The following is a 24,595-nucleotide window of genomic DNA, read 5'->3' on the forward strand; positions in this document are numbered from 1 at the left end:
GAGCTGCCTCACCCAAGAACACTCCTCCCAACGTGGCCAGATCCAGTGATGGATCCAGGTGCAGCTAGAGCTGTCCTGCCATTTTGGCCCCATGCAGGGAAAACTGTGACAGGTCATCTCTGTTCCAGAGCTGCCCCTGGGGTCAGCCAAGGCATGGTTAGGTGGCGTCAGAGCTGCCCCTGGGGTCAGCCAAGGCATGGTTAGGTGGCGTCAAGGATCCCCACCGCCCTCGCCAGCCTGGCTTTCTAGGTGTTGATCCTAGGAAGTTTCCTGCCAAACAAATTCTGGTCAGCATCCAACGCTGACCCCTGAGCTCACGAGCCACTGGGAGGATGGTGGGTGTGTTGCTGGCACACAAGAGGACAGGAAGCAGCAGAGGAGGCAGCTGTGCCAAGGGCAGGAAGGGACTGGGGACTGAGGTGTTATGGAGATGTGGCTTGGACCAGAGTTTCTCAAGCACCCGAGGTGAGGGACCAGGGATTTTCTTTTCTTTTCTGATTCTAATTTGTTGCAGTTTGATTCTCATTCAAGGGGCTCAGTCTTTATTTTTGTTTTTATTTTTTTAAGGACAGCATCTCACTCTGTTGCCTAGGCTAGAGTGCAGTGGCACAGTCATAGCTCACTGTAACCTGAACTCTTGGGCACGAGCGATGCTTCCACCTCAGTCTCCTGGGTAGCTGGGACTATAGCCACTTGCTGGTTAATTTATTATTATTTTTTTTTTTGTGGTGGGAGATAGGGTCTCACTATGTTGCCCAGGCTGGTCTCTAACTCCTGGCCTCAAGCGATCCTCCTGCCTCAGCCTCCCAAAATGCTGGGATTACAGGCCCGAGCTACTTCACTTGGTCTGATTCTCTTTCAAAACACAATGAAATTAGTTACTGGCAAAAATAAAACCGAAAAACGACAGGTAATTACAAGTCTGCAAATCACACACATGGATGTTATGTTAATGTGTTAAATTGCTGTAAACATGTCTAAATACTGTCAATTTTGGTCAAACACTTCCCAGAGTGACTCCCGCCTCCTACCACATTCAGAGTAGCCCCTGTGACTGATCAGCCTCTGGGTGGGTGCAGGGATGCTGGGAGAGAATGGCAGGGATGCCAGAGTTAGCTCAGGGTACATCTTTAGGCCTTTGGATGCCTGTTATAAAATTTAAACTGTGTTTTGGTGACAGGAGTCACCAAACTTTTTCCATAAAGTGCCAGACAGTAAATATTTTACATTTTGCAGGTCATATGGTCTCTGTGGCAACTGCCCAATTCTGCCACGCTCACATGAAAGCAGCCATAAAGAATATGTAAATGAAGGAGGTGGCTGAGTTCCAATAAAACTTTATTTATGGCCGGGCGCGGTGGCTCACGCTTGTAATCCCAGCACTTTGGGAGGCAGAGGCGGGCGGATCACGAGGTCGGGAGATCGAGACCACGGTGAAACCCCGTCTCTACTAAAAATACAAAAAATTAGCCGGGCGTGGTGGCGGGCGCCTGTAGTCCCAGCTACTCGGAGAGGCTGAGGCAGGAGAATGGCATGAACCTGGGAGGCGGAGCTTGCAGTGAACCGAGATTGCGCCACTGCACTCCAGCCTGGGAGACAGAGCGAGATTCCGTCTCAAAAAAAAAAAAAAAAAAAAAACCAAAAAACTTTATTCATAAAAACAGGCAGCCAGCCCACAGGCCATAGTGTGCCAGCCTTTGCCGTAGGCAGTACAGAGCATGGCAGCTTTGTGGGAAGAAGAGTTACATGATGCATCTCCATATATCGAACTGATTGCACCCTTCTCTCTGTACACGTTTCACCCCTTGACTCCCATGGAACCTGCACTTTATTCTCAGAGTAAACCTGACTCAGCGACAAGAATTGAGCACGCAGCCATGCGAGCCCACACGGCTGACTCCCTTCTGTCAACTCTGCCCTACTTCTGGTTGGCTGAACTTCTTGAATCTATAAACTTATGTTTTCTACCACTAAATTTGGGAAACGTTTGGTAGTTATTTCTTTAATCATATTTTTCCACCCTGTTATCGTGCTTCTCTTCTCTTTCTTGGACTCCAGTTGTGTACGTTAAACCTTTTATTTTGTCCCACAGATCCTGTTCATTTAATTTCCCGTCATTTTACTTTCTCTTCTTCAGATGAAATATTTTTCTACTGATGTTTTCAAATTTGCCGGCTCTGTCTTCTGTCCTCTTCCATCTGCTGTTAAGCCCATTGTTGATGGGAACAAGACCAGCCCTAGCTTCAGGGGAAGTGGGTGATCGGGTTTGGATTTGTGTCCCCGCCCAGATCTCGTGCCAATTGTCATTCCCAGTGCGGGAGGTGGGGCCTGGTGGGAGGTGATGGGATCGTGGGGGCGGAGTTCTCAGGAGTTCTGTGCCATCCGCTTGCTGCTGTTCTCAAGACGGTGAGTGAGTTCTTGTGAGATCTGGTTGTTTAAAAGTGTGTAGCACTCGCGACCCCACTCTTTCTCTTGCCCCTGCCGTGTAAGTGCCTGCTCCCCATTTGCGTTCCGCCGCGGTTAAAAGCTTCCTGAAGTCTCCCGAGAAGCCGAAGCCGCTATGCTTCCTGCACAGCCTGCAGAACCGCGAGCCAGTTCAACCTCTGGTATCTCTTTCTTTTTCTTTTTTTTCTTTCTTTGAGACGGAGTCTCATTCTGTCGCCCAGGCTGGAGTGCAGTAGCGCGTCTTGGCTCACTGCAGCCTCAGCCTCCCAGGTTCAAGCGATTCTCCTGCCTCAGCTTCTTGAGTAGCTGAAATTACTGGCGCCCAGCACGAGGCCCAGCTCATTTTTGTATTTTTTGTAGAGATGGGGTTTCACCATGTTGGCTAGACTGGTCTTGAACTCCCGACCTCAGGTGATCCGCCCCCCTCGGCCTCTCAAAGTGCTGGGATTAGAGGTGTGAGCCACTGCGCCTGGCCTGGTATTTCTTTATCGCGATGTGAGAACGGACTAACACAGTGGGGAGATGTATTTCTTTTTCAGGTGGGCACATTGCATGCCACAGGGATTTTGCTGATAAAGCAGGAGAGGAGGGTGGCTGTGAGGGAATAGCTGGCGGCTGGTGGCCTCTCCTGGCACCTGTCCTTTCTCCTCTATCTTCCGCTTTACCTAAGTAAAAGAGTCAGGTGTTTTCTTTCCAAATTAAGATGACCTCATTCCTTTGCTGAATGGCTCCTCATGGCCTTTCCAAGTAAGTGTAAACACCTGTGCCTAGAATTTGTAGCCTCAAACAATATCATCCCAATCTCTTTCCCTGGGGCTTCCTCTCTTCTCTGATTTACACACTCAAGTCCAAGTTGTGTCTCACTTCCCTGTCCCACGTGCCATGCCTTGGGTGCACTACGTTTCCTGCTCACCTCCCTTTATCTGGGCTTCCTTCCTTTGGATCATAGCCTCCCAGGAACATGCTCCTCTTTCGAGGGTCAAGCCAGAGGATTTCTACAGCGTTCTGTCTGTGCTATTTGGCGCATTAATATTTATTTTTTATTTATTTATTTTTAATTTCTATGTATTCATTGTTTTTTGGAGACCGGCTCTCACTGTTGCCAGGCTGGAGTGTAGTGGCACGATCCTGGTTCACTGCAGCACCTTCCAGCTTAAGTGATCCTCCTGCCTCAGTCCCCCAAGTAACTGGGACTACAGGTGTGTGCCATCACGCCCGGGCTAATTGTTGTATTTTTTTGTAGAGATAGAATCTTGCCATGTTGCTCAGGCTGGTCTCAAACTCCTGGGCTCAAGAGATTCGCCCACCTCAGCCTCCCAAAGTGCTAGGGTTATAGGCATGAACCACAATGCCTGGCCCGTAAATATTTATTAGATACCTACTATGTGCAGGATCTGGCAAATAAGACAAACCTAGTCCCTGTCCAATATCCAGGTGCAGAGGTTGGCATTAAAAGATAGTGGGGCATTGGATGGGAAGCTAGAATCAGGCCATAGAGAGCATGACTGCCATTTCCAATTAGTTCCTTCGGAATGTTTATTTCTCAAGCAGAGCACTTGTGGCAGGAAACTGTCGTCATCTTGGAAGGTAGAAAAGCCTCTTTGCTATTATTCTCATTTCTTTTTGTTCTTTCCAAGCTCTCCAATGTGCTTGGGAGTGATGCTAATAGATGGATGTCATCAGCATACATTATTTCTTTATTAGCCCGTTTCTCAATTTTGATTCTGAAAATATCCTGATTTAGTCTAATTGCAATTTCACTGTGTTCCACAGGCAGTGACGGTTCATACTTGGGGGGAGCTGAGATGCGACCCTGTAGGATGTTTTTTCTTGTCCATATGCCTTTGAAGCCGGACTGTTAGCTCTAAGGCATGCATCTCATCTCATCACAGTGTGATTCAACCTGCTTCTGGGGAAAAAAAAGAGCCTAGGGTGTGTGTCTCGTAGAAAGCAAGGAAACATTTTAATTCTAGGTGGTGGGAGATATTTTTCTGTATCTAAAGAGAGGGCTGCAGCAGCAGCCATTTTATTCCTAAATAATTTAACTATATTCAAAGATAATCTGATGTTATTGTAGGAAAGTGTATTTCTAATAAATTCCACTTGATCTGGGTGAATCAATTCAGGCAGTGCATAATTGAGTCTGTTAGCAAGGACTTTAGCAAGAATTTTGCAATCAGCGTTAATTAAGAAGATGGGACAATAATTTGTGCATAATTCCGGATCTTTTCCTGGCTTGTGAATCAAAGTAATAAGAGCAATGCTCAGGCTGGTGGTGGGATAGTGTCATTAGGTGCTGATTTATAAGTACTTAGAAAGGTTTAATTTCATTTTGCTTCGAGCAGCGTCTCCCTGCCCCCACGGTCTCTGGTGGGGTGAACACTCAAGACAGCAGAGCACTTCTCCTCCTGCCTGTCCTGCCGTGGGTGACCTCTCGCTTCCCATTTCTGTTTTTATTCTTCAGCCTAGCACCCCACTCACTTGCCCATGATTTTTTTGGATTATTTTTGCTCAATGATTTGAAAGCAGGGACTCTATCTACTGAGACTGTGTGTGTGCACGTGTGCATGACTGTGTGTGTGCGTGTGTACATATGCATATGTGTGCATCATGTCAGATTAGAGGGTTGTAGACAGCTTCACTGGGAAGTTTTTTCGGGGACATTCCTGCAAAATGTCTCTGGGTGAGTAGGCAGCAAGAGCCCGTGACTACAAGTCAGGAAGCATACCTGCTCCGGCTGTGCTCCTAACTGGCTGTTGACCAGCAAGTGAACACAGGTGAGCAGCAGTGTTCCCGTCTGTAGAATGCAGCTGTGAGATGAACTACAGGCGCCGTGGAGCACGGGAAAGGGCACTGGGTTTATATTGCCAATTGTCTGTGGAACCCAAGGTGTGTCACGCAACTTCTCCAAGCCTCATTTTCCTCAGCTGGAGAAGTGGAAAGGTGAGAGCTCTTGGAGATGCTCTCACCTGTTCTCCAGGGAACAGCAGGGCCTTGCGGCATTGCCAATTCCTCCTTCTTTGTCTCTGTGTAGGACCAGTTTCAGTTTGAACATACCCTGATTTGGGGACTTATTCTTCCTAAGCCTTGAGCCAAGCTGCTGCTTAATCTGTGCATATGAGTTCGTAAACCAGCTTCCTATGCACCTTCCAGCTGGTATCCTCACTGCCTACTTTACCTGAAACTCACCACTGGAGCCCTTCCTTCAAAGGCGGGGTGTGGCCCACACAGGCCCCTGTTAGAATCCACCACTCCTGGGAAGGCTGTGGGGGTCGGGAGGCTTTGTTGATCCCCTCCACAAACACAGGCCATTCGTCTTAGAACCTGAGTTAGTCCAATTGGTAAAGATGCTTAGAGATGATCCAGACCAATCCATTTTTGAAAATGAGGAAATTAAGGTTCAAAGAGGTGGTCTGACATGTTCAAGGTCACACAGGTCATGGGAGAGCTTAGGCAAGAACCTGGATCTCCTTCCTCTCAGTCCCTTGCCCTTCCCATTACACCACATCTCGGCACCATCATCAATGGGTATGCTCTTGTCATTGCGTTGGAAAATGATTCCTCTAAGGCGGGAGCTGTGCTCATTTAATTTAGAGTCAACCGTTTGGTTTGTCCTGAGTGATGTTATTCTCCAGGCATAAGGAAGGATGTCTGACTTAAAGGAGCAGGGGATATGGCCCATGTGTCATGGTTGGCCGTGCATCAAGCCTTAGATTAGAAGTCTAATTCTGCAAATGGACCCCATTTTCACATGTGTGCACATGTCCGTGGTGTGTTTACCCACACTCATTCCCCACCTATACATGAGGCTGGTGAGATCTCTTAATAAAAACTCAATTAGTATTTCTTTAACTTTCCTCTGGGTGCTTAAATACTATTACCCCAAACACAACATAATGCCTCTATTTTTCTATTTCAATCAAGAATTCAAGTAGCATCTTGACTTGTATATATCAGCTGCAAAATCATGGAATGCTGACATCCTTAATAATAGCAATTAGTAATCAGTTGTTTCTTAAGTCGTTTGATTACACCAGTTACCAAATTGTACAGTTGATGCATTTGGGGGGTGAGATGGTCTCACTGCCCCTCCCCCAGCCGTCCTTTCTCCCTCTCTGTGTTCTCTGCAGCTACTGAGCCAATTGGTATTGAAAAAAGGCAAGCACAAATAATGCAGTTGTTGCTAATATTAAACAGTAGAGACTTGGCTTTAGCAGAAAGTAGAATTAAATATTTCTTTGCAGAAACACAAATCCCAATAGTGTCTGTGGAAATGCAGTCTGTGCCCACCCAGCTGAAGGTGAGCAAAGGAGCTTGGCTCCTCCATGCCAATCACTGCACCCAGAGTCTGAGCTTTCTCTCAGGGCTAAAACTCTGTGCTAGGCTCTGGATATTATCGAGTGTTAAGTGAGGTTCTTGCCCTGGAGGAGGTTGCATTTGGGTTTGAATTATCTAGTCGGTATATAAAAACCAGCCTAGCAAGGCCATGCATTTCAGTAATGGATGGAGACTAAGGGTATTACGCTTTCATGGAGGGAGGATGCAAGATATCTGTCCCAGTGGGCAGGGATGGCCTTCCAGTGGAGGTGACCTCCCCTGCGTGGGGTCTGGAAGGATGAGATGGCAAAGGTGAGCAGAGGAGGTGCAGCCCTGGCTGGGAGGATCCTGTTAGGATGGGGAGGCTGACTGTAGGGAGTGGAGGGCTCAGCCTCAGTGAGCCCAGCAGGATGCTGGGCGTCTCAGGTCCATTCTTGCAGGACAGCAGGTGCCTTCGCAAGGGCACAGGCCAGTTGCCTCTTTGAAAGAATTCTGATTGATGGCCATTCTCCTGCCTAATGCCTGCCTCAGCAGGGTATGTTCTGTGCTTTCCCCCAGTGTCTGCTAGGGCTAAAATTTTGAGTTCCTTTGACTTCTGCCTTCACCAAAGTGGGGGCACATGTTCACCTAAGGGACTTCTCCAGAAAAAGCCCTTTCCACCATTGGATACCACTTTTTCCCTATGCTTTTTTTTGATGTTAACATGGATGCATCAAAATAAATTCTGTTTCTTTCTGTTCTATTTGGTGGGAGTAATAAGTTCACAGGCCAATGAGCATGGTGATTGCTCTGCAAGAGGCAAGGTCCTCAAGTGATCATGTTAACATGTAGAGAGAATGGTTACTTTTCTTTTTCTTATTTTTTCACGTTGTCATCTTTTGAACGAAACTCAGAGTTCTGTCTACTGGGTTGTCCTTGGGATAGAAACCTCTTCCCTCTTCTTTCCCCCAGGTACTTTTGCCAACATGACCCTTGACTCTTGCCTTCTCCTGGCCCGGGTGGGCATCTCCAGCTCTGCCCCCTCTCTTGGCCCAGCCCCGTTTTCCTGTGTTATCATTCCTTCCTCTTCACATTCCTCCTCTCAGGGATTTAGGTGTTTGACAGTGTCCATTCTCAATATGTGCCACATTTCAAGGTCATTGCCATAAGTTTTGACCACTGTTCAAAAATTGTAAAGACCCTACATGTAGCTTAGAATCCAAACAGCTCTTTCTCCATCAAGGATGGTCCCCCCAAACTTGCCCTTACCTTGAGAAAGAGAACATTTGCTCCCACAGAAAAAAGGAACCTATGCCCATTTTAGGCTGCAACAGTGAGTCTTTGGGATTATGGCCTCAGAGAAGCATGGAGAAGGAGGGAACCTAAACGATGAACCAAGCCAGCAGTGGTTCCCAAGAGCCACCTGCAAATCACCAATTCTATGGGTTGTCAGCAGACATGAAAATGAGGTTCTGGGGTGAGACGAGAAACCGTACCAAATGCAATTGCAATCCTTAAGTCCCTTTGTGGTAAAACTCCTCCAAGCCTTTGATATGTCATCGTGCCAATATCTGAGGGGAGGACCCAGCAGAAAGCAGTTCCCAAGCTCATCCCACCATGAAACTTTTATCAGGAAGCTTGTGGGTCTGTATGTGGGAAGCACTAATCTAATCTCGTACCCTCGTTAATAAGTGGAGACATTGGTCTGGAGACAGAAAGTGACTTTCCTGAGGTTACACAGCTCTGTGGAGTAGAGGTTCAATAAATCATCATAATCACAGATCCTTCTTGTTTCTATCTTAGCTGGTGACCCTATCCTCTATTCATCACCACAACCTTCCCATCGAGCCTCCCAAATATTTGTAAAGATGCTTAGAGATGATCCATACCAATCCCCTTTTCGAAAATGAGGAAATTAAGGTTCAAATAGGTGGTCTGACATGTTCAAGGTCACACAGGTCACAGGAGAGCTTAGGCAAGAACCTGGGTCCCCTTCCTCTCATCTTTGTCACTTTGCCTTTGTGTCTTCCTCTGCCTTGGCTTAGACTCTTGCTATCTCTCACCTGGGCAACTGCCTTCAAGGAACTCCCAGCTCTACTCATCTTCTTCCTAGCCTTTCTCTGCCTCCTTCAAATCCTAGTTTCCCATGTTAGCCAGAGTGGCACACCCCAAATGAACGTCTGACCGTGTTGCTCCCTGCACCCTCGTCCTGAAGTCCAGCCTGCTTTCTCTGAGATAAAGTCACTGATAAGGTGTGCCCTAGGATCACGTGTTTAATCATTTAGCATACCATCATCCTGAACTGAAGCAACCCGGAAAGACCCAAGCACTTTAAACATGTCATCAGTATCAAATTGTCCCTGCACTGCTGAATCATTAGGTAGGAAAAAGTACATGTGTATGTATATCAGTCCGTTTTCTTGCTGCTGATAAAGACATACCAGAGACTGGGTAATTTATAAAGACAAAGAGGTTTAACGGACTCACAGTTCCATGTGGCTGGGGAGGCCTCACAATCATGGCAGATGGCGAGGGAAGAACAAAGGCATGTTTTACACGGTGGCAGGCAAGAGATAAGGAGAGCCAAGTCAAAGGGGAAGCTCCTTATACAACCATTAGATCTTGTGAGACTTACTCACTACCACAAGAATAGTGTGGGGAAAACAGCCCCCATGATTCAATTATCTCCCACTGGGTCCCTCCCACAACACGTGGGAATTATGGGAGCTATAATTCAAGATGAGATTTGGGTGGGGACACAGCCAAACCACATCAGTATGTAATTTATAACTTAATGGATTCATTGTGGAAGGAATTTAACTTTCCTATAACAATTTTCGTAGCTTCAGTGTTTGGTAAAATGAGACACACAGTAAAGATTTTGCAGGGCAATTAGTAATGTGAAAAGAAAGGATATTTAGGTTCAAGATTCCCAATACACAAATCATCAACCAGCTGGGCCTGGTTTATGAAGAAAGAGCTGTTGAGAGGACGCTTGTTGCAGTCAGGATCCCAACAGAAAGCAGATGGATGAGCTCAGGGCATGCTGAAGGCAGGCAGGGTTACAGGGGCTACAGGAGACCACTTACACGGTGGCAGCAGCCACAGTGGATGGCCATTCCTAACCCTGTACCTGATGGGGCTGGAGGAGGGGCAGGAGCTGCTGGGCAGGAGCCAAGCCTTCCACAGAAGGAGGCTGCTAAACCCAGCGGTGATCTGGCAGGGAGGGCCGGGGAAACACTTGCCCTGCCCTTGCTTTCCCCCAGCTCCTATCATTAGTGGCACCCAACAGGAGCCAGAGGGCAAGTGGGACTGACGCAGTTTGCAGAGATCAGCCTTGGGGGCTGCTTGGGCATGGTGGGCCTGGAGGGCGAATGCAAGATGTACAGCTCAGCACTCCCGGTCCAGTCACTGCTTGTGATGACAACCTCCCCTAAACCCACCCGGGGCAATCTTCTAGAGAGATGGAAGGTACCAAGTTTGGGATCATGGCTCCTGGGTCTACGGACCCCCGCCAGATTTTAGGAAAACCAAGGTGAAGAGGAAGCAAGAGGAGGTTCCTCCCTAAAGCGGCTTGCTTAAGTCCCCACTGAAAGGCAGCCCAGGAAGTAGACCCAAACCAAGGGAGCGGGGGTGGACCCCCTCGGAAGTTCCAGTCTCAGACTCCTCGCCTCAGCACCCCGAAAGCTCCATTTCCTAGCAGCAACTCCCACGCATGTCCCATCTGTGTTCCTCCTGCATGTTGCGCACACGTGTATGCATGTGATGCATGTACATGCATGTGCATGTGTGCACCTATGTTGGGAGGGAGAATGGGGGTGGAAAGGAGTCCTCAGCATCCCTTAGGGGCCAAGACTAACCTTGTCCCCTAATCTGACAAGCTGGGAAACGGCACAGTACAACTAAAAGTAAATCACAGGTCAGGAAAACACTTTCAGGAAACATAACAAAGGGATGATGTCTACGTTATGTGAGGAAGTCCTACAAAATGATAAAAATGATTCCAAGAGATGGAGAGTTCCTGCCCAAGACCCAAATAGACAAGTCTTGCCCCTGATGAGGCCTATGAAGAAAAAATCCTACGGACGAGACTTCGTCCAGACCTGCAAAGAAAGGATGGGGGACAGGCAGTGAAGAATTACCAGTGTATGCTTATTAAATGGCAATTTAATACAAACATTCATTACCAGTGATGCTCCTTGGTGAGGCTGTGGTGAAACACATCACCTCACTGTCAGAGGGAATAGAAACCCTTGTGGAAAACAATTTGGAACCAATTTAGAAACAATACACTTTGAAAAAATGTTATGTTCTTGTTCCAGTTCTATGGCTCCTAGGAATTTATGGTAAGGATATAGTCCCAAATAAGAAACAAGCCATATGAATCCTAATAAAGATGCTCATGACAGCATTATTTATAGAAGCAGAAAGGTAACCAAAGATTATCTTTTTGCAGGCATTTGGTTTAAGTATTTCAATAGGGGATTGAAATTGGGAAGACTATGTAGCAACATGGAAAATAAGACTTTAGATTTAGATTCTGTAGATCTCAAGGGAGGAAAACACACAATTATGTGTATGATATGGTTATCGGTGGGTGAAATTTACACACGCAAATGGACAAGCTTGGAAAACAGTGGAGCCACAGAGCAGCCACTGTGGTAGGATTAGTTTTTTGTGTTGTGTTGCACTTGTTGCTTATGTCGCACACGCATGTACACGGTCTATGCAGCACATGTATATGAACGTATGTATGAGAGTCAGATATCCGAGTACATATCATTTGCTCTTTCCAAACGTTTGCCCCTTTACCTCCAAGATCTGCCCACCCCGTCAGCATAACTTAGTTATTAAGTCCCAGATGCAGCAGGCTCGTTCTGGTTACCTAGCAGCATGCCGGGGGGCAGCTGAGCCGAGGGGTCTTTCATCCAGTCGTCATTGGCCAGTTCTATCACAGCGTCCACGGGCATGACTTCAGTGCAGATTAAATCCCTCACTCTCCCCTCATCTTTTGCATCCAGGGCAGACTTTAATCTCTTCACTAAATCTGAGTTGAGTGGGTAGTCAGGAAGGTAATCCGAGTTGGACATTGTTATGTCGTTTGTGCAGTGACCAGCCCTTCTTTTCTTCCTCCAAAGTGACTCCAAAGTCAGCAGCTGTCCACAAGAGTGGTGTGGGGGCTGCTATAAATAGCAGCACCCTGGCTCCTCTTACAGTCCCTGGGGAGGGCCACCTGCCAGCAGGGAGGTGTGAAGTAATCTTTCCAGAGGACTCAGCGAAGGATTATTCTAGAGATGGGGGCAGCACACATCTTTGTGAGTGGTGCAAGGAGAGACAATATTTTCAAAGACAGCTTTCATGGGTATTGTTGAATAATGTCTTCTTTTATCAGAAGTGAGGCTCTCCCCTGAAACTTTGAAAACCTCTTCCTGGCACTGGGCTTGGACCTCCGTTCTGTGGAAAGGAACATTTTCTAATATTCTACCCCTTGTGTTCCTTCGCTTCCTTTGCCTTGCCTTCCATCTCGCCATCTTTTCCATTCCTTACTTTCTTTCTTCTCCCCTGTGCTTAATTTTATGTCTCAGTTTGGCCAGGACAACAGTGCCCAGAGACTTGGCCCAACATTAGTCTAGATGTTTCTATGAAGGCCTTTTGGGGATCAGATTAGAATTTCTTGAACCGGCGGACTTGGAGTGAAGCTGATGGCTCTCCCTAATGTGCATGGGCCTCCATCAATCAGTTGAACGTCTGAATAGAACAAAAGACTGACTTTCCCTGAGCAAGAAGGAATTCTGGCGGCAGACAGCCTTGGTCTCAACCTCAGGTCCTCCCTGGGTCTCCAGCCTATCAGCCTACCCTGCTGATGATGGATTTACCAAGTCTGCACAATAGTATGAGCCAATTCTTGAAGAGAAATTCTCTCTCTCTCTCTCCCTACATACTGTTGGTTCTGTTCCTCTGGAGAACACTGACTAATACACCCTCTTCCTCCTTTCAGCTCCTTTGTGTGATTTTCCAGCTTCTGTTCCACCTGCACTTGAGGTGCCAGGCACTGTAGTTCTTGCCCAACATCCATTCTCCTTCCACCTGCCCAACACAGCCTGGCTCTCTTGGTGGGGGCACTGTGCCCAGCCCCCGGGGATGAGTCGTGTTGATTTAGGTCAGTAGTGTCAGTCCCAGTCTCCTTTGCCTGCACTCAATGTCCAGTCTCCCTTGAAACCCAGTTCTGGCTGCTGGTAAGCAGGCATGGGCTGCTGGGGTGAGTCTGGGAAGTTATGTGCTTTCCTGATCAAGAGGGACAGAAGTGGCTGGCATCTCCCTTTCCTGTTCTTGTTTCCTTGAACGTGGACATGGTATCTGGAGGTGCAGCAGCCACATCACAACTGGGAGGCAACAGATATGAAATGAAGGATTAACACACAAAGGAGAGTGGGATGGAAAGCGGGGGAGAGACTGGGGATGACATTTCTGAACCCCTGCCCCAGCTTTGGGGCCCCAGCCACCAGACCTCTTGTCTTTATGCCATAAGCACTTTCTGTGTGTTTTCTGTTACGTACAACTGAAGGCATTCTTGGTTGATACAGGTAGTGTATTTACTCTCCCTTTCAATCATGGAAATGTCCTGGTTTTAGTCTAAGGAGGTGCAGGGGGAATGGCTCAGCCAGTGAAGAACTTGAGATGATCCTCCCAAGGCTTCTGTTCTTTGATAATAGTAACGACCTGCCTTCTATGATAAAACCCCAGTGGATTTTGCAACGACAGCAGCCAACTCCAGACTCCCCGCGTGGAGGAGCAATGGCACCATAGTTTGGGCTCATGAATGAATAGCAGCCAGCGCCACTGGAATGACTGCCTTTTAGTGTCACAGACCCTCACAAATGGACCCTGATGGAGACATCCTTGGAATCTCTGGCAATGGACTCTGCCCAGAAGGGAAATACAAACTGAGGATCTGCCTGCTGTTCAGAGGCTTGACCGAACTGCAGAGTAGAATTGGTCTCTGCTTCTTTCTTTGACCAAAGAACTGGGGGTTTTGGAGATTTTTGAGCTTAAATTTCCAAGCACAAATACTTTGCAGCATCAAATGTCTTACATGTAGGGAGAAATCTAGCACTAGTACATTTTTGTAGATACAATGAAATGAGGGGTAGTGACCACAGGAAAATGATCAGCACTGGGGTAAGGCAATTTAAAGAAACAAAATGAGAATTATTAGAGACTGCTATCAAACTGCAAATCAGAAGGGAGGTAAAGATGAAGCACTTGTTAGGCAGATAATAAGATGACAAAGCCTCAAAATACAGCACTCACAGATCTTAATTACCAAGCTATCTGCTGGGTGTTTAATCAGTGGCACATACACTATGTTAATTATTCCGGCTAATTTCGTTATAATGCAATTCTTTATCAACCCTGCTATGTATAAATTAGGAACTGAAATGTAACTAACACAAATTATATTTAAGGCAACATGAATTTCTTTATTTCAGCATGAAATCTTCTAGTCTCTATTTCTTTATCTTTCTTTTTGTGATTATCTAATGTCATCCCCTCCCCACCCCAGTCCCCCACAGCCTAAACCATCATTTGAGGAGAAAGGAACCCAGCACAAATATTTCCCCTTTTAACTTCTAGGAAATCATCTGTTTGACTTTCTCCTTCAGCGATTGTCCTTGAAAGGTGTAGAATATGTTTAAGCAATCAGTGACAGACGGATCCTAGCTTTCTCTGCATCAGATAGAGGTCGCTTTATTGTTCTATTTTAATTTTTAAATAATCATTGGACGGTACAATAATCCATGTATTTTCAGTGATATATTGTATGTAAGTTACATCAAGTTATGTTTACAAATGTGTTTAGATGAGGACTAATAACACATATCTTACAGAGAAGCATAAATATTGTCTGGGATTTTTAATGTCATGCGGCTCTGCATCCAAAGAGATCAGGACTGCCAGGCTTGTGATTTTCTCCTCCATCAATACTTTTGGTTTTGAACAAATTTGCAGCCAAATAACAAAGCCTAATAAATCAGTTGATAAAACTGGGGTCTAATTTAGTCTCAGCACTAAGTCCGTCGCCAAGGGAGGGCCATGGTCTGGGAGAAATGAACAGTCCCAAGTCCGCAGACCCCTCTGTGACCTCAGAGTAAGGGACAAGCACTGCTCCCATCTCGACTCCCTCAAACTGACCGAGACATAGCCCTGTCTATGGACTCACCTCTGAGACTCATTTCTTTTTTGGGCCTGAAATGTCCCTGCTTTTCCCTGAGAGTGTGGAAAGCAGCTCCTTCATCCCCTGGTCCCCTGAGTGCTGTTGGGTGCTCCCTCGCCTCCAGATCCAGCCGCAGGGCCCTCCCCACTCTGGGTCAGCTGGGCTTTGCTCCCAGGACAGAGGCTTCCATCATCTCGCATCATCCTCTCTCCTGTCTTTGATTCCCACTGTCTTATTTTTATTTCTCCTAATTCCCAGCTCCAGTGACATAGATGTTTCTTCTTGTGGTCAGAAACTTTTTAATTTTTCTGAAGATTAATGCTTTTTTTTTTTTTTTTTGACAGAATCTCACTGTTTCCCATGCTGGAGTGCAGTGGTACAATCACTGCTCACTGCAGCCTCTACATCCCGGGCTCAAGCTAATGCTTCCACTTCAGCCTCCCAAGTAGCTGGGACTACAGGTGTGTGCCACTGTGCCAGGCTAATTTTTAAATTCTTTTTAGCAGAGAGAGGGTCTCACTATGTTGCCCAGGCTGGTTTCAAACTCCTGGGCCCAAGCAATCCTTACGCTTCAGCCTCCCAAAGTGCTGGGGTTACAGGTGTGAGCCACCATGTCCAAATTGAATTCCTTTTCAATGAGTCTTTTCTAGCTTTTCTGTCTTGACAGTTTTGACCGAGATGTTTGTGTGAATGTATTTTCCATTCTGTGTGGGGCCAGGCTCACCCGTCAATCCACCAGGCTGCAGTAGCCCCCTTTTGTGCAATCTTGGTACTTGAACTTGGGGCAGCTCTTTGTGCAACGAGACAGCAGGAGCCACCCTCATTTCCTGTGTGTCTTCAGAGGCTGGAAACAATGAAATGGGATGTGGGCACAGACCAGATGTGATGAAAGTCATTGACAATTCTTTTTTTTTTTGAGATGGAGTCTTGCTCTGTCACACAGGCTGGAGTGCAGTGGTGTAATCTCGGCTCACTGCAAGCTCCGCCTCCCGGGTTCATGCCATTCTCCTGCCTCAGCTTCCTGAGTAGCTGGGACTACAGGTGCCTGCCACCACACCTGGCTAATTTTTTGTATTTTTAGTAGAGACAGGTTTTCACCGTGTTAGCCAGGATGGCCTCGATCTCCTGATGTCATGATCTGCCTGCCTCGGCCTCCCAGAGTCCTGGGATTACACTTTGGTGGGCGTAAGCCACTGCACCCGGCCGAAAGTCATTGACAATTCTTGAAAGACTTTTTTTTCTCTATTGGGGCATGATTTGTGATGATGCAAGGATGGAGTTGTACAATTGGAGATGTGGGTATTTTTTACCAATATAATCATCAAAGCCCAAATAACACACAAATGATTTTCATTCAGTAAACACTTTCTGAACCCTGGTTAATGCCAGGCACTTCTTGATGGCTGAGATTATAGTATGTTGATTATATAATTCACAATATGTGCCAGGCACTTTCTAAAGGTGTTGTGAATATAACTTGTTTTCTCTTCTCAATGGTACTGAGGTTGTTATCACTTGGGAGATGAGGAAACTGAGTGGGGAGCTGTTGTTGAAGCCATATGGCTACTAAATGGCAGGGTTAAGATGCAAACACACAGCCTGGCTGTGCGTCCCAGTGTTGTGTGGTCCTGCCTCTTGCTCTGTGCCCAGTTCTGCCATCTCCTAGTCAGCTGCTTCCTCTTCCTTCCTGATATGGTTTGGATTTGGGAAGAATGGTTTCATGGGCCAGGCCCAGGGCCGTGCTGTCCTGTGCAACCTGAGGACACTGCTCCCTGTGTCCCAGCCACTCTAGCTGTAGCTGTTGTTAAAAGGGCCCCAGGTGTGTCTCTCAGGCCTCTGCTCCAGAGGGTGCAAGCCAGAAGCTTTGGTGACTTCCATGTGGTGTTAAGCCTGAGGGTGCACAGAGAGCAAGAGTTGAGGCTTAGGAGCCTCCATCTGCACTTCAGAGGATGTGTGAAAATGCCTAGATGTCCAGGCAGAAGTTTGCTGCAGGGGTGGAGCCCTTATTGAGAACATTTACTAGGACAATGTGTAGGGGAAATGTGGGGTTGGAGTCCCCACACAGAGTCCCCACTGGGGCACTGCCTAGAGGAGCTGTGAGAAGAGGGCCACCATCTTTCAGACCCCAGAATGGTAGACCCACCAACAGCTTGCACCATGCACCTGAAAAAGTGGCAGACATTCAATGCCAGCACTTGAGGACAGCCATGGGAGCTGAACCCTGCAGAGCCACAAGGGTGGAGCTGCCCAAGGCCTTGGGAGCCCACCTCTTGTATCAATGTGACCTGGATGTGAGACATGGAATCAAAGGAGTTTATTTTGGAGCTTTAAGATTTATGACTGCCTTGCTGGGTTTCAGACTTGCATGGGGCCTATAGCCCCTCTCTTTTGCTTAATTCCTCTCTTTTGATGTGAGTATATTTACCCAATGCCTGTACCCCCATTGTATCTTGGAAGTAACTAACTTGTTTTTGGTTTTATAGGCTCATAGGTGGAAGGTACTTACCTTGTCTCAGATGAGACTTTGGACTGTGGACTTTTGAGTTAATGATGAAATGAATTAAGAATTTGGGGACTGTTGAGAAGGAATGATTGTATTTTGCAATGAGAAGGACATGAGATCTGGGAAGGGCTGGGGTGGAATTATATGTTTGGATCTGTGTCCCTGCACAAACCTCACATAGAATTGTAATCTCCAGTGTTGGAGGGGAGGTGATTGGATCATGGGGGTGGATTTTCCCCTTGCTGTTCTTGTGCTGTTGAGTTCTCATGAGATCTGGTTGTTTAAAAGTGTGTAGCACTTCCCCCTTCTATGTCTTCCTCCTGCTCCTGCCATGTAAGATGTGCCTGCTTCTCCCTCACCTTTGGCTATGATTTTAAGTTCCCTGAAGCCTCCCCAGCCATGCTTCCTGTACAGCCCATGGAACAAAGAGCCAATTAAACCTCTTTTCTTTATAAATTACCCAGTTTCAGGTATTTCTTTGTAGCAGTGCAAGAACAGACTAATATACTTCCTGTCTGTTATTTTGGTCTTTCTTGATATGCAGTTTTGTGAGAAAAGATGTAGAAGGGGTGGGAGGGAAGAGAAGAGGGGCAAGGGCTAAGGCAAGGACCAGGAGTATTGGGGGAGACTTCAACAGAAAGAGGCCTGAGAGTAGGTGGGAATTGGATAAAGAAAGTATAGGCCATTACTTTGATATAATCTCTTTGTTGCTGGATGGTGTTTTCCTAATCAAGATGCTTATTTGAGACTAGATCACAAGAGTCATGGCTTTTAAAGAGTTATTTAACTAATTATGTCAGTCCCTGTTGTGAAAGGAAAATCTTGGTGCCCCAAAATTACTAAGCTAAGGGAATAGTCAAGCTGGGAACTGCTCAGGACAAACCTGCCTCCATTTTATTCTAAGTCATCCCTCTTCTCACTGAGATAGATGCATATTCTGATGGCCTCCTTTGGAAAGGCTTATCAGAAACTCAAAAGAATGCAACCATTTGTCTCTTCATCTATCTGTGGCTTGGAAGACCCCTCCCTGCTTCAAGTTGTCCCTGCCTTTCTGGATGGAACCAATGTACTTCTTACATATACTGATTGATGTCTCATGTCTCCCTAAAATGTATAAAACCAATCCGTGCCCCAACCACCTTGGGCACATGTCATCAGGACTTCTTGAGGCTGTGTCATGGGTGCATGTCCTTAACTTTGGCAAACAAACCTCCTAAAATGATTGGGACTTGTTTCGTCATTTTTTCTTGACTGACACTGTCATTGGGGGTAAGGGGATCATCAATCAAGCACAGTGATGTAAGGTGGAAAGTCTGCCCTCTGATAATTAGACGTTAAAATCACCCTAATAGATCAAAGCAGGACAGTGTAAAGTCACTTAAAGGATGAAGAATAATTTGAGACAACATATGCTTTCAAATTTAATCCCCTACCTCCATCTCAAATCATCTTTGAAATAAAGGAAAAAGAAAAAAATGGAGAAAATCTGTATCAGTGATTAAACTTAGGACAAATTGTATCCCTGTGACAAAAATTTTAAGAAATTTCTGGCATCAACAGGGTGGGCAGGCTTGAGGAAGGGTAGACCAGCTGGCCAAGGATGTGAGTAGACAGAAATGCAGGCTGAGGCCCTGAGGTGAGGGTGGGGCAGATCTTGCCTCATTGGCAGGTTTAGAAAGGGTCCCTGAGCCCCACAGTGTACCCAGAACCTCAGCATCTTGTGTCACACTCGGCTGCTGGCAGCAGTGAGCAATGTGAGGAGGGCTGTGGTGGGCACATGGGGGACAGTCATGCATGCTTTAGAAAGGTGCACAGCACCTGCCATTCAGGATGGTATAGATTAAAAAATGAAACACACAAGAAACAGGAACGGAATACCCTGCCCCAGTGGTGAAGCTCCTTGGCCATCACTCTTGCTAGTTGTTTTCAATTTCCATGCCTCTGTTACAGAAAAATAAAATTTCCATATGGTTAAAGTCTGTCCTCTTCTCTTTGGGCCTGAAAATATTTGACCACAGACACACATAATCATGATCCAACCCATCTGTGGTGGACAGCTTTGGAGATAGCCCTCACATTCGTGCCCTTGTGTAAACTGCTGTCCCATGGGCTGGGCCAGGCTTTGTGACTTGCTTCTCACAGATATGGTGCCACTGAAGCAGAAGTGTCTCAGATAAGACTTTGGACTGTGGACTTTTGAGTTAATGATGAAATGAATTAAGACTTGGGGGACTGTTGAGAAGGAATGATTGTATTTTGCCATGAGAAGGACATGAGATCTGGGAAGAGCTGGGGTGGAATGATATGGTTTGGATCTGTGTCCCCGCACAAACCTCACATTGAATTATAATCTCCGGTGTTGGAGGAGAGGCCTGGGGGGAGGTGATTGGATCATGGGGGTGGACTTTCCCCTTGCTGTTCTAGTGCTACTGAGTTCTTATGAGATCTGGTTGTTTAAAAGTGTGTAGCACTTCCCCCTTCTATGTCTTCCTCCTGCTCCTGCCATGTAAGATGTGCCTGCTTCCCCTTCACCTTTGGCCATGATTGTAAGTTCCCTGAAGCCTCCCCAGCCATGCTTCCTGTACAGCCCGTGGAACGAAGAGCCAATTAAACCTCTTTTCTTTATACATTACCCAGTTTCGGGTATTTCTTTGTAGCAGTGCAAGAATGGACTAATACACTTCCTGTTATTTTCCTCATATTCATGCCCTTGTATAACCTGCTCTCCCGTGGGCTGGGCCAGGCTTTGTGACTTGCTTCTCACAGATATGGTGCCACTGAAGCAGAAGTGACGGGTGGCCACTTTTGCGATTAGGTTATAAATGATAAAGACACCATGGCTTCTGTGTTTAGCTTCCTCCTGAGTGGCTCGCCTTGGGGGAAGCTAGCTGCCTTGTGGTGAGTCAGCCCCAGAAGTGGGGCTGGGGAAGGAACTGGAAAGAGGATGTGCTGGGGCTGCCAGCAATCCCGTGAAGGGGCACGGCAGGAAAACCTTCAGCCGTAGTGGAGCCTGAGGGTGATGACAGCCTCCTGAGAGACAGAACCACCCACCAAAAGCCATGTTCAGTTTCCTGGCCTGCAGAAACTATAAAATTATGAATGTTTGCCGCTTTAAGCCATTAGATTTTTGGGGTAATTTGCTATGCAGCAATAGATAATTAATATACCGCCTTAACTAGCATTTGAAGAAAGCCACAGACTTTATCCTTCCCTTTCTAATTCTCTCCTTCCCCACTCAAGAATAAGCAAAGGATGAACTCTGATTCAACAGTGCGAAAGAATGGATGATTTTTGAGTCCCAGGGTAAATGTCTTTTTATGAAACAAGAGTTGCTGCGAGAAGTGAGAAAATTTGTGAAAATCCCAAATTCATACTATCACTGATAATCTAGATAAACATTGTCTGAAAGAGGAATGAGAGAGGGCCAAGGAAGAGTCCTCTGGGTTGAAAACCATATTTCAAGTTTTAAAATGAAATTTATACAGTGGTTGATACTGCGGAAAACCAAGCTAGTGATTTAAAAGACCAGACACAGGAATCCTCTCAAACTCAGAGTATAAAAGAAACAAAATGGTGCACATAAAGAAAAGTAACACCAAAGACAGATTCAGGAAATGTATATATCTTAGGAGAAATAACAGTAGAGAGAATATAATAAGTAAAGAAGTAATACAAGATACCTTCTGCTATGGACTGAATTGTGCCTCATGCCCCCAGTTCATATGCTGAAGCCCTAACCCCCCAAGCGATTTTATTGGAGACATGGTCTTTAGGGAGGTGTATTAGTCTGTTCTTGCATTGCTATAAAGAAATACCTGAGACTGGGTAATTTATAAAGAAAAGAGGTTCAATTGGCTCATGGTTCCACAGGCTGTACAGAAATCATGGCTGGGGAGGCTTTGGCAAACTTTCAATCATGGTGGAAGGTGAAGCGGAAGCAGGGATGTCTTACATGGGCCAGAGTAGGAGCAAGAGAGAGAGACAGGGGAGGTGCCACACACTTTTGAAACAACCAGATCTTATGAGAACTCACTCACTCACTATCACAAGAACAGCACCGAGGGGATGGTGCTAAACCATTCATGAGAACTCCACCCTCATGATCCAATCATCTTCCACCATGTCCCACCTCCGACACTGGGGATTACAATTCAACAGAGATTTGGGTGGGGACACAGATGAAAACCATATCTGGAGGTAAATAAAGTTAAGTGAGGTCATAAGGATAGAGTCCTGATCCTATAGAACTGGTGTCCTTATAGAAGAGGAAGAGATACTAGAGCTCTCCCTCTCTCCATGGATACACAAGGAAGGGGTCATGTGAGTACACAGAGGGCAAGATGGCAGCTGCCTCCAAGCCAAGAGAGGAGGCCTGAGCAGGAAATCTGCCTTGCTGGCACCTAATCTTGGACTCTGCAGCCCCCAGAACAACTAAGCAGCCCAGGAAGACTAGGATGAGTTCCCTGACTGATGAGTAGAATGTCTTCTCTCCAAATTAAAACCCCCTTCAAGCACACTTAAAAAGTAAGACTTGCCTTTAAATTAAAAGTATCTTTCAGGATATTTTGTGAAAATATAGAAACACACCTGAACATATACTGATGACATTTTGGTATTTCAGGGATAAAGAAACATCTCCTAATTTTTACAGTCAAAAAACCAGATTAATTAATTGGTAGCAGGTTTCTTCATATGACAAAGTGGCACAAAGCAACAGAGAAATGGCTACAAGGTATGGAGGGGAAAATATTGTAACCCAAGAACTCCATTCTCAGCCTATCTAATGTTCATGTGTATTGGAAAGAAATTCTCAGACATGCAAGGATGCAGAAAATATTTCAAACACATAATGTTTTGAAAAAATTATTTCAATAATTACTTTTAGTTGTTTGAAAAAAATTGAAATTAAGAACTTAAGACTTGGCTGGGCATGGTGGCTCAAACCTGTAATCCCAGCATTTTGGGAGGCCGAAGCAGGTGGAACACTTGAGGTCAGGAGTTTGAGACGAGCCTGGCCAACACAGGGAAAGCACATCTCCACTAAAGATACAAAAATTAGCCAGGCGTGATGGTGGGCCCCTGTAGTCCCAGCTACTCAGGAGGCTCAGGCAGGAGAATTGCTTGAATCAAGGAGGTGGAGTTTGCAGTGAGCCGAGATCTCACCACTGCACTCCAGCCTGGGCAACAGAGCGAGACTCCGTCTCAAAAAAAAAAAAAAAATCAACTCAAGACTTGAGATGTGGTTTAAAGAAAAGTTGGTGATAAGATCTGAATGTATTCCTCAAAATCCATGTGTTGAAACTGACTTACCAATATGATAGTACTAAAATAATAGGGGCTTAAGGGGATGATTGAGTCACGAGGGCCCCTCCTGCAGGAATAGAACTAGTGACCTTGTTAAAGGGTGGAGGAAGCTAGCCAGGGTCTTTTGACCTTCACCTTCTGCCATGTCAGGATGCAGCGTTCAAGGTGCATCTTGGAAGCAGAGGGAGGCCCTCACCAGACAGTAGAACAACAGATCTGCCATTGCCTTGGTCTTGGACTCTGCAGTCTCCAGGTCTGTGAGGAAATAAATCCTTGTTTTTTATGAATTACCCAGTTTGTAGTATTTTGTTACAGCAGCAGGAGTGGACTAAGACAGCTGGAAAAAATAAAAGTTGGGAAACAATAAACAGTACAGTTAAACAGGAAGTGGCCTAATGCATCTAAGGCCCAAACTGAGTATGAAAGTACCAAGCACCCTGCATTCCAAGTTCAGAGAGCTGCCCGCAGTTGGGAGTCAGGTTCTTCTTGGCAGTGAGGACTGAGGGCTGCCCCAGCTGGCCCTAAGACCCTGTCTGATATGGTTTGGATCTGTGTCCCCACCAAATCTCATGTCAAATTGTAATCCCCAGTGTTGGAGGTGGGGTCTGGTGGGAGGTGATTGGATCATGACAGCGGTTTCTCGTGAATGGTTTAGCACCATCCCTCCGTGGGACTGTATAGTGAGTGAGTTCTCTCGAGTTCTGGTTTTTTAAAAGTGTGCAGCACCTCCCTCTTGCTCTTCCTCTTGCTCTGATCATGTGAAGTGCTGGCTTCCCCTTTGCCTTCTGCCATGATTTTTAAGTTTCCTGAGGCCTCCCCAGAAGCTAATGCTACCATGCTTCCTGTACAGCCTGCAGAATCATGAGCCAATTAAATCTGTTTTCTTTATAAATTACCCAGTCTCAGGTATTTCTTGATAGCAATACTAGAATGGACTAATACACTGTCCCTTGAGAGGAGAGAGGAAGTTGATTTTTTGTGGAGTTTTGAGTTAGAGGAGAAAGAGTATCCCTTTTTCTTCCTATAGAGGTTGGAGGTGGATGTGTGACTGCGGAGTCCCAAAGCCAAGGGAGGGTTTTCAAAGAATCATGCAAAGATTACGGGGACTTGCAGGAAGTAGGGACTGACATTTGCTCCCTGGTTGTGAGTCTTTTTCACTATATACTTGCTAATCTGCCCTTGTACCACCTGAGAAGGGAATTGCAGAGAGAGGTAGTGGAGCTCAGAAGGTAGAGAAGAAGCAGGTGCACTCAGTTATCGGCCTGGCTGAGGAAGCCAGCAGCCTCCATGTGAGGTGAGTGGATGGGCAGGATGGAAAGGAGCCAGTCCTGGCCAGAACCCACCCAGGGGCTACTGCTGGGAGGAGCTGCACACACACTGACTGCATAGAATTGTCATAAATCTTTCAAGAATAGCAAAGCCACACTTCCTACAAACTAAGGTGAGATAATTAACTCTAGTGGAAATTAAGGTTTACTATAAAACTATGGTCATTATGACCATGTGGCATTGGCACAAAAACAATGAATAGACTAGTGGGCGGCCCAAACTAGACTTAAACATACATGGTACCCTTGCAGAGTGGAGAGGGCAAACAAGCAAATAAATTTGACCTGTATCTCAAACTCCATGTAAACAATTTTTTACCTTCAGGTGGCTTGTAATGAGAAGCAAAAGAAAAAAAAAGGAAAAAGAAGATTCTAGGTGATAAATGAGCATCTTCATCACTTTAGGTAAGGAATAATTTTTAAATAATTCCTTAATTAATTAATTCCAATAATTGATTAATTATACTCTATTTAAATTAATAACTAGTCATCAAAAGGTATTAT

General features: G+C 46.0%; 1 protein-coding gene across 1 annotated transcript in view; it reads right to left on the reverse strand.

The window, feature by feature from the left end:
* ASB18 (ankyrin repeat and SOCS box containing 18) overlaps positions 1 to 11,892 on the reverse strand; it is a 69,589-nt gene extending 57,697 nt beyond the window's left edge. The window contains exon 1 of the mRNA XM_055287879.1: positions 11,627 to 11,892. Coding sequence (XP_055143854.1) covers positions 11,627 to 11,831 — 205 coding nt within the window. The 5' untranslated portion in view covers positions 11,832 to 11,892. The remainder of the gene's footprint in view (positions 1 to 11,626) is intronic.
* Between the last annotated feature and the right edge of the window lie 12,703 nt (positions 11,893 to 24,595).

This window comes from Symphalangus syndactylus, chromosome 8 (assembly GCF_028878055.3).
Source record: "Symphalangus syndactylus isolate Jambi chromosome 8, NHGRI_mSymSyn1-v2.1_pri, whole genome shotgun sequence".
Classification (NCBI taxonomy): Eukaryota; Metazoa; Chordata; class Mammalia; order Primates; family Hylobatidae; genus Symphalangus; species Symphalangus syndactylus.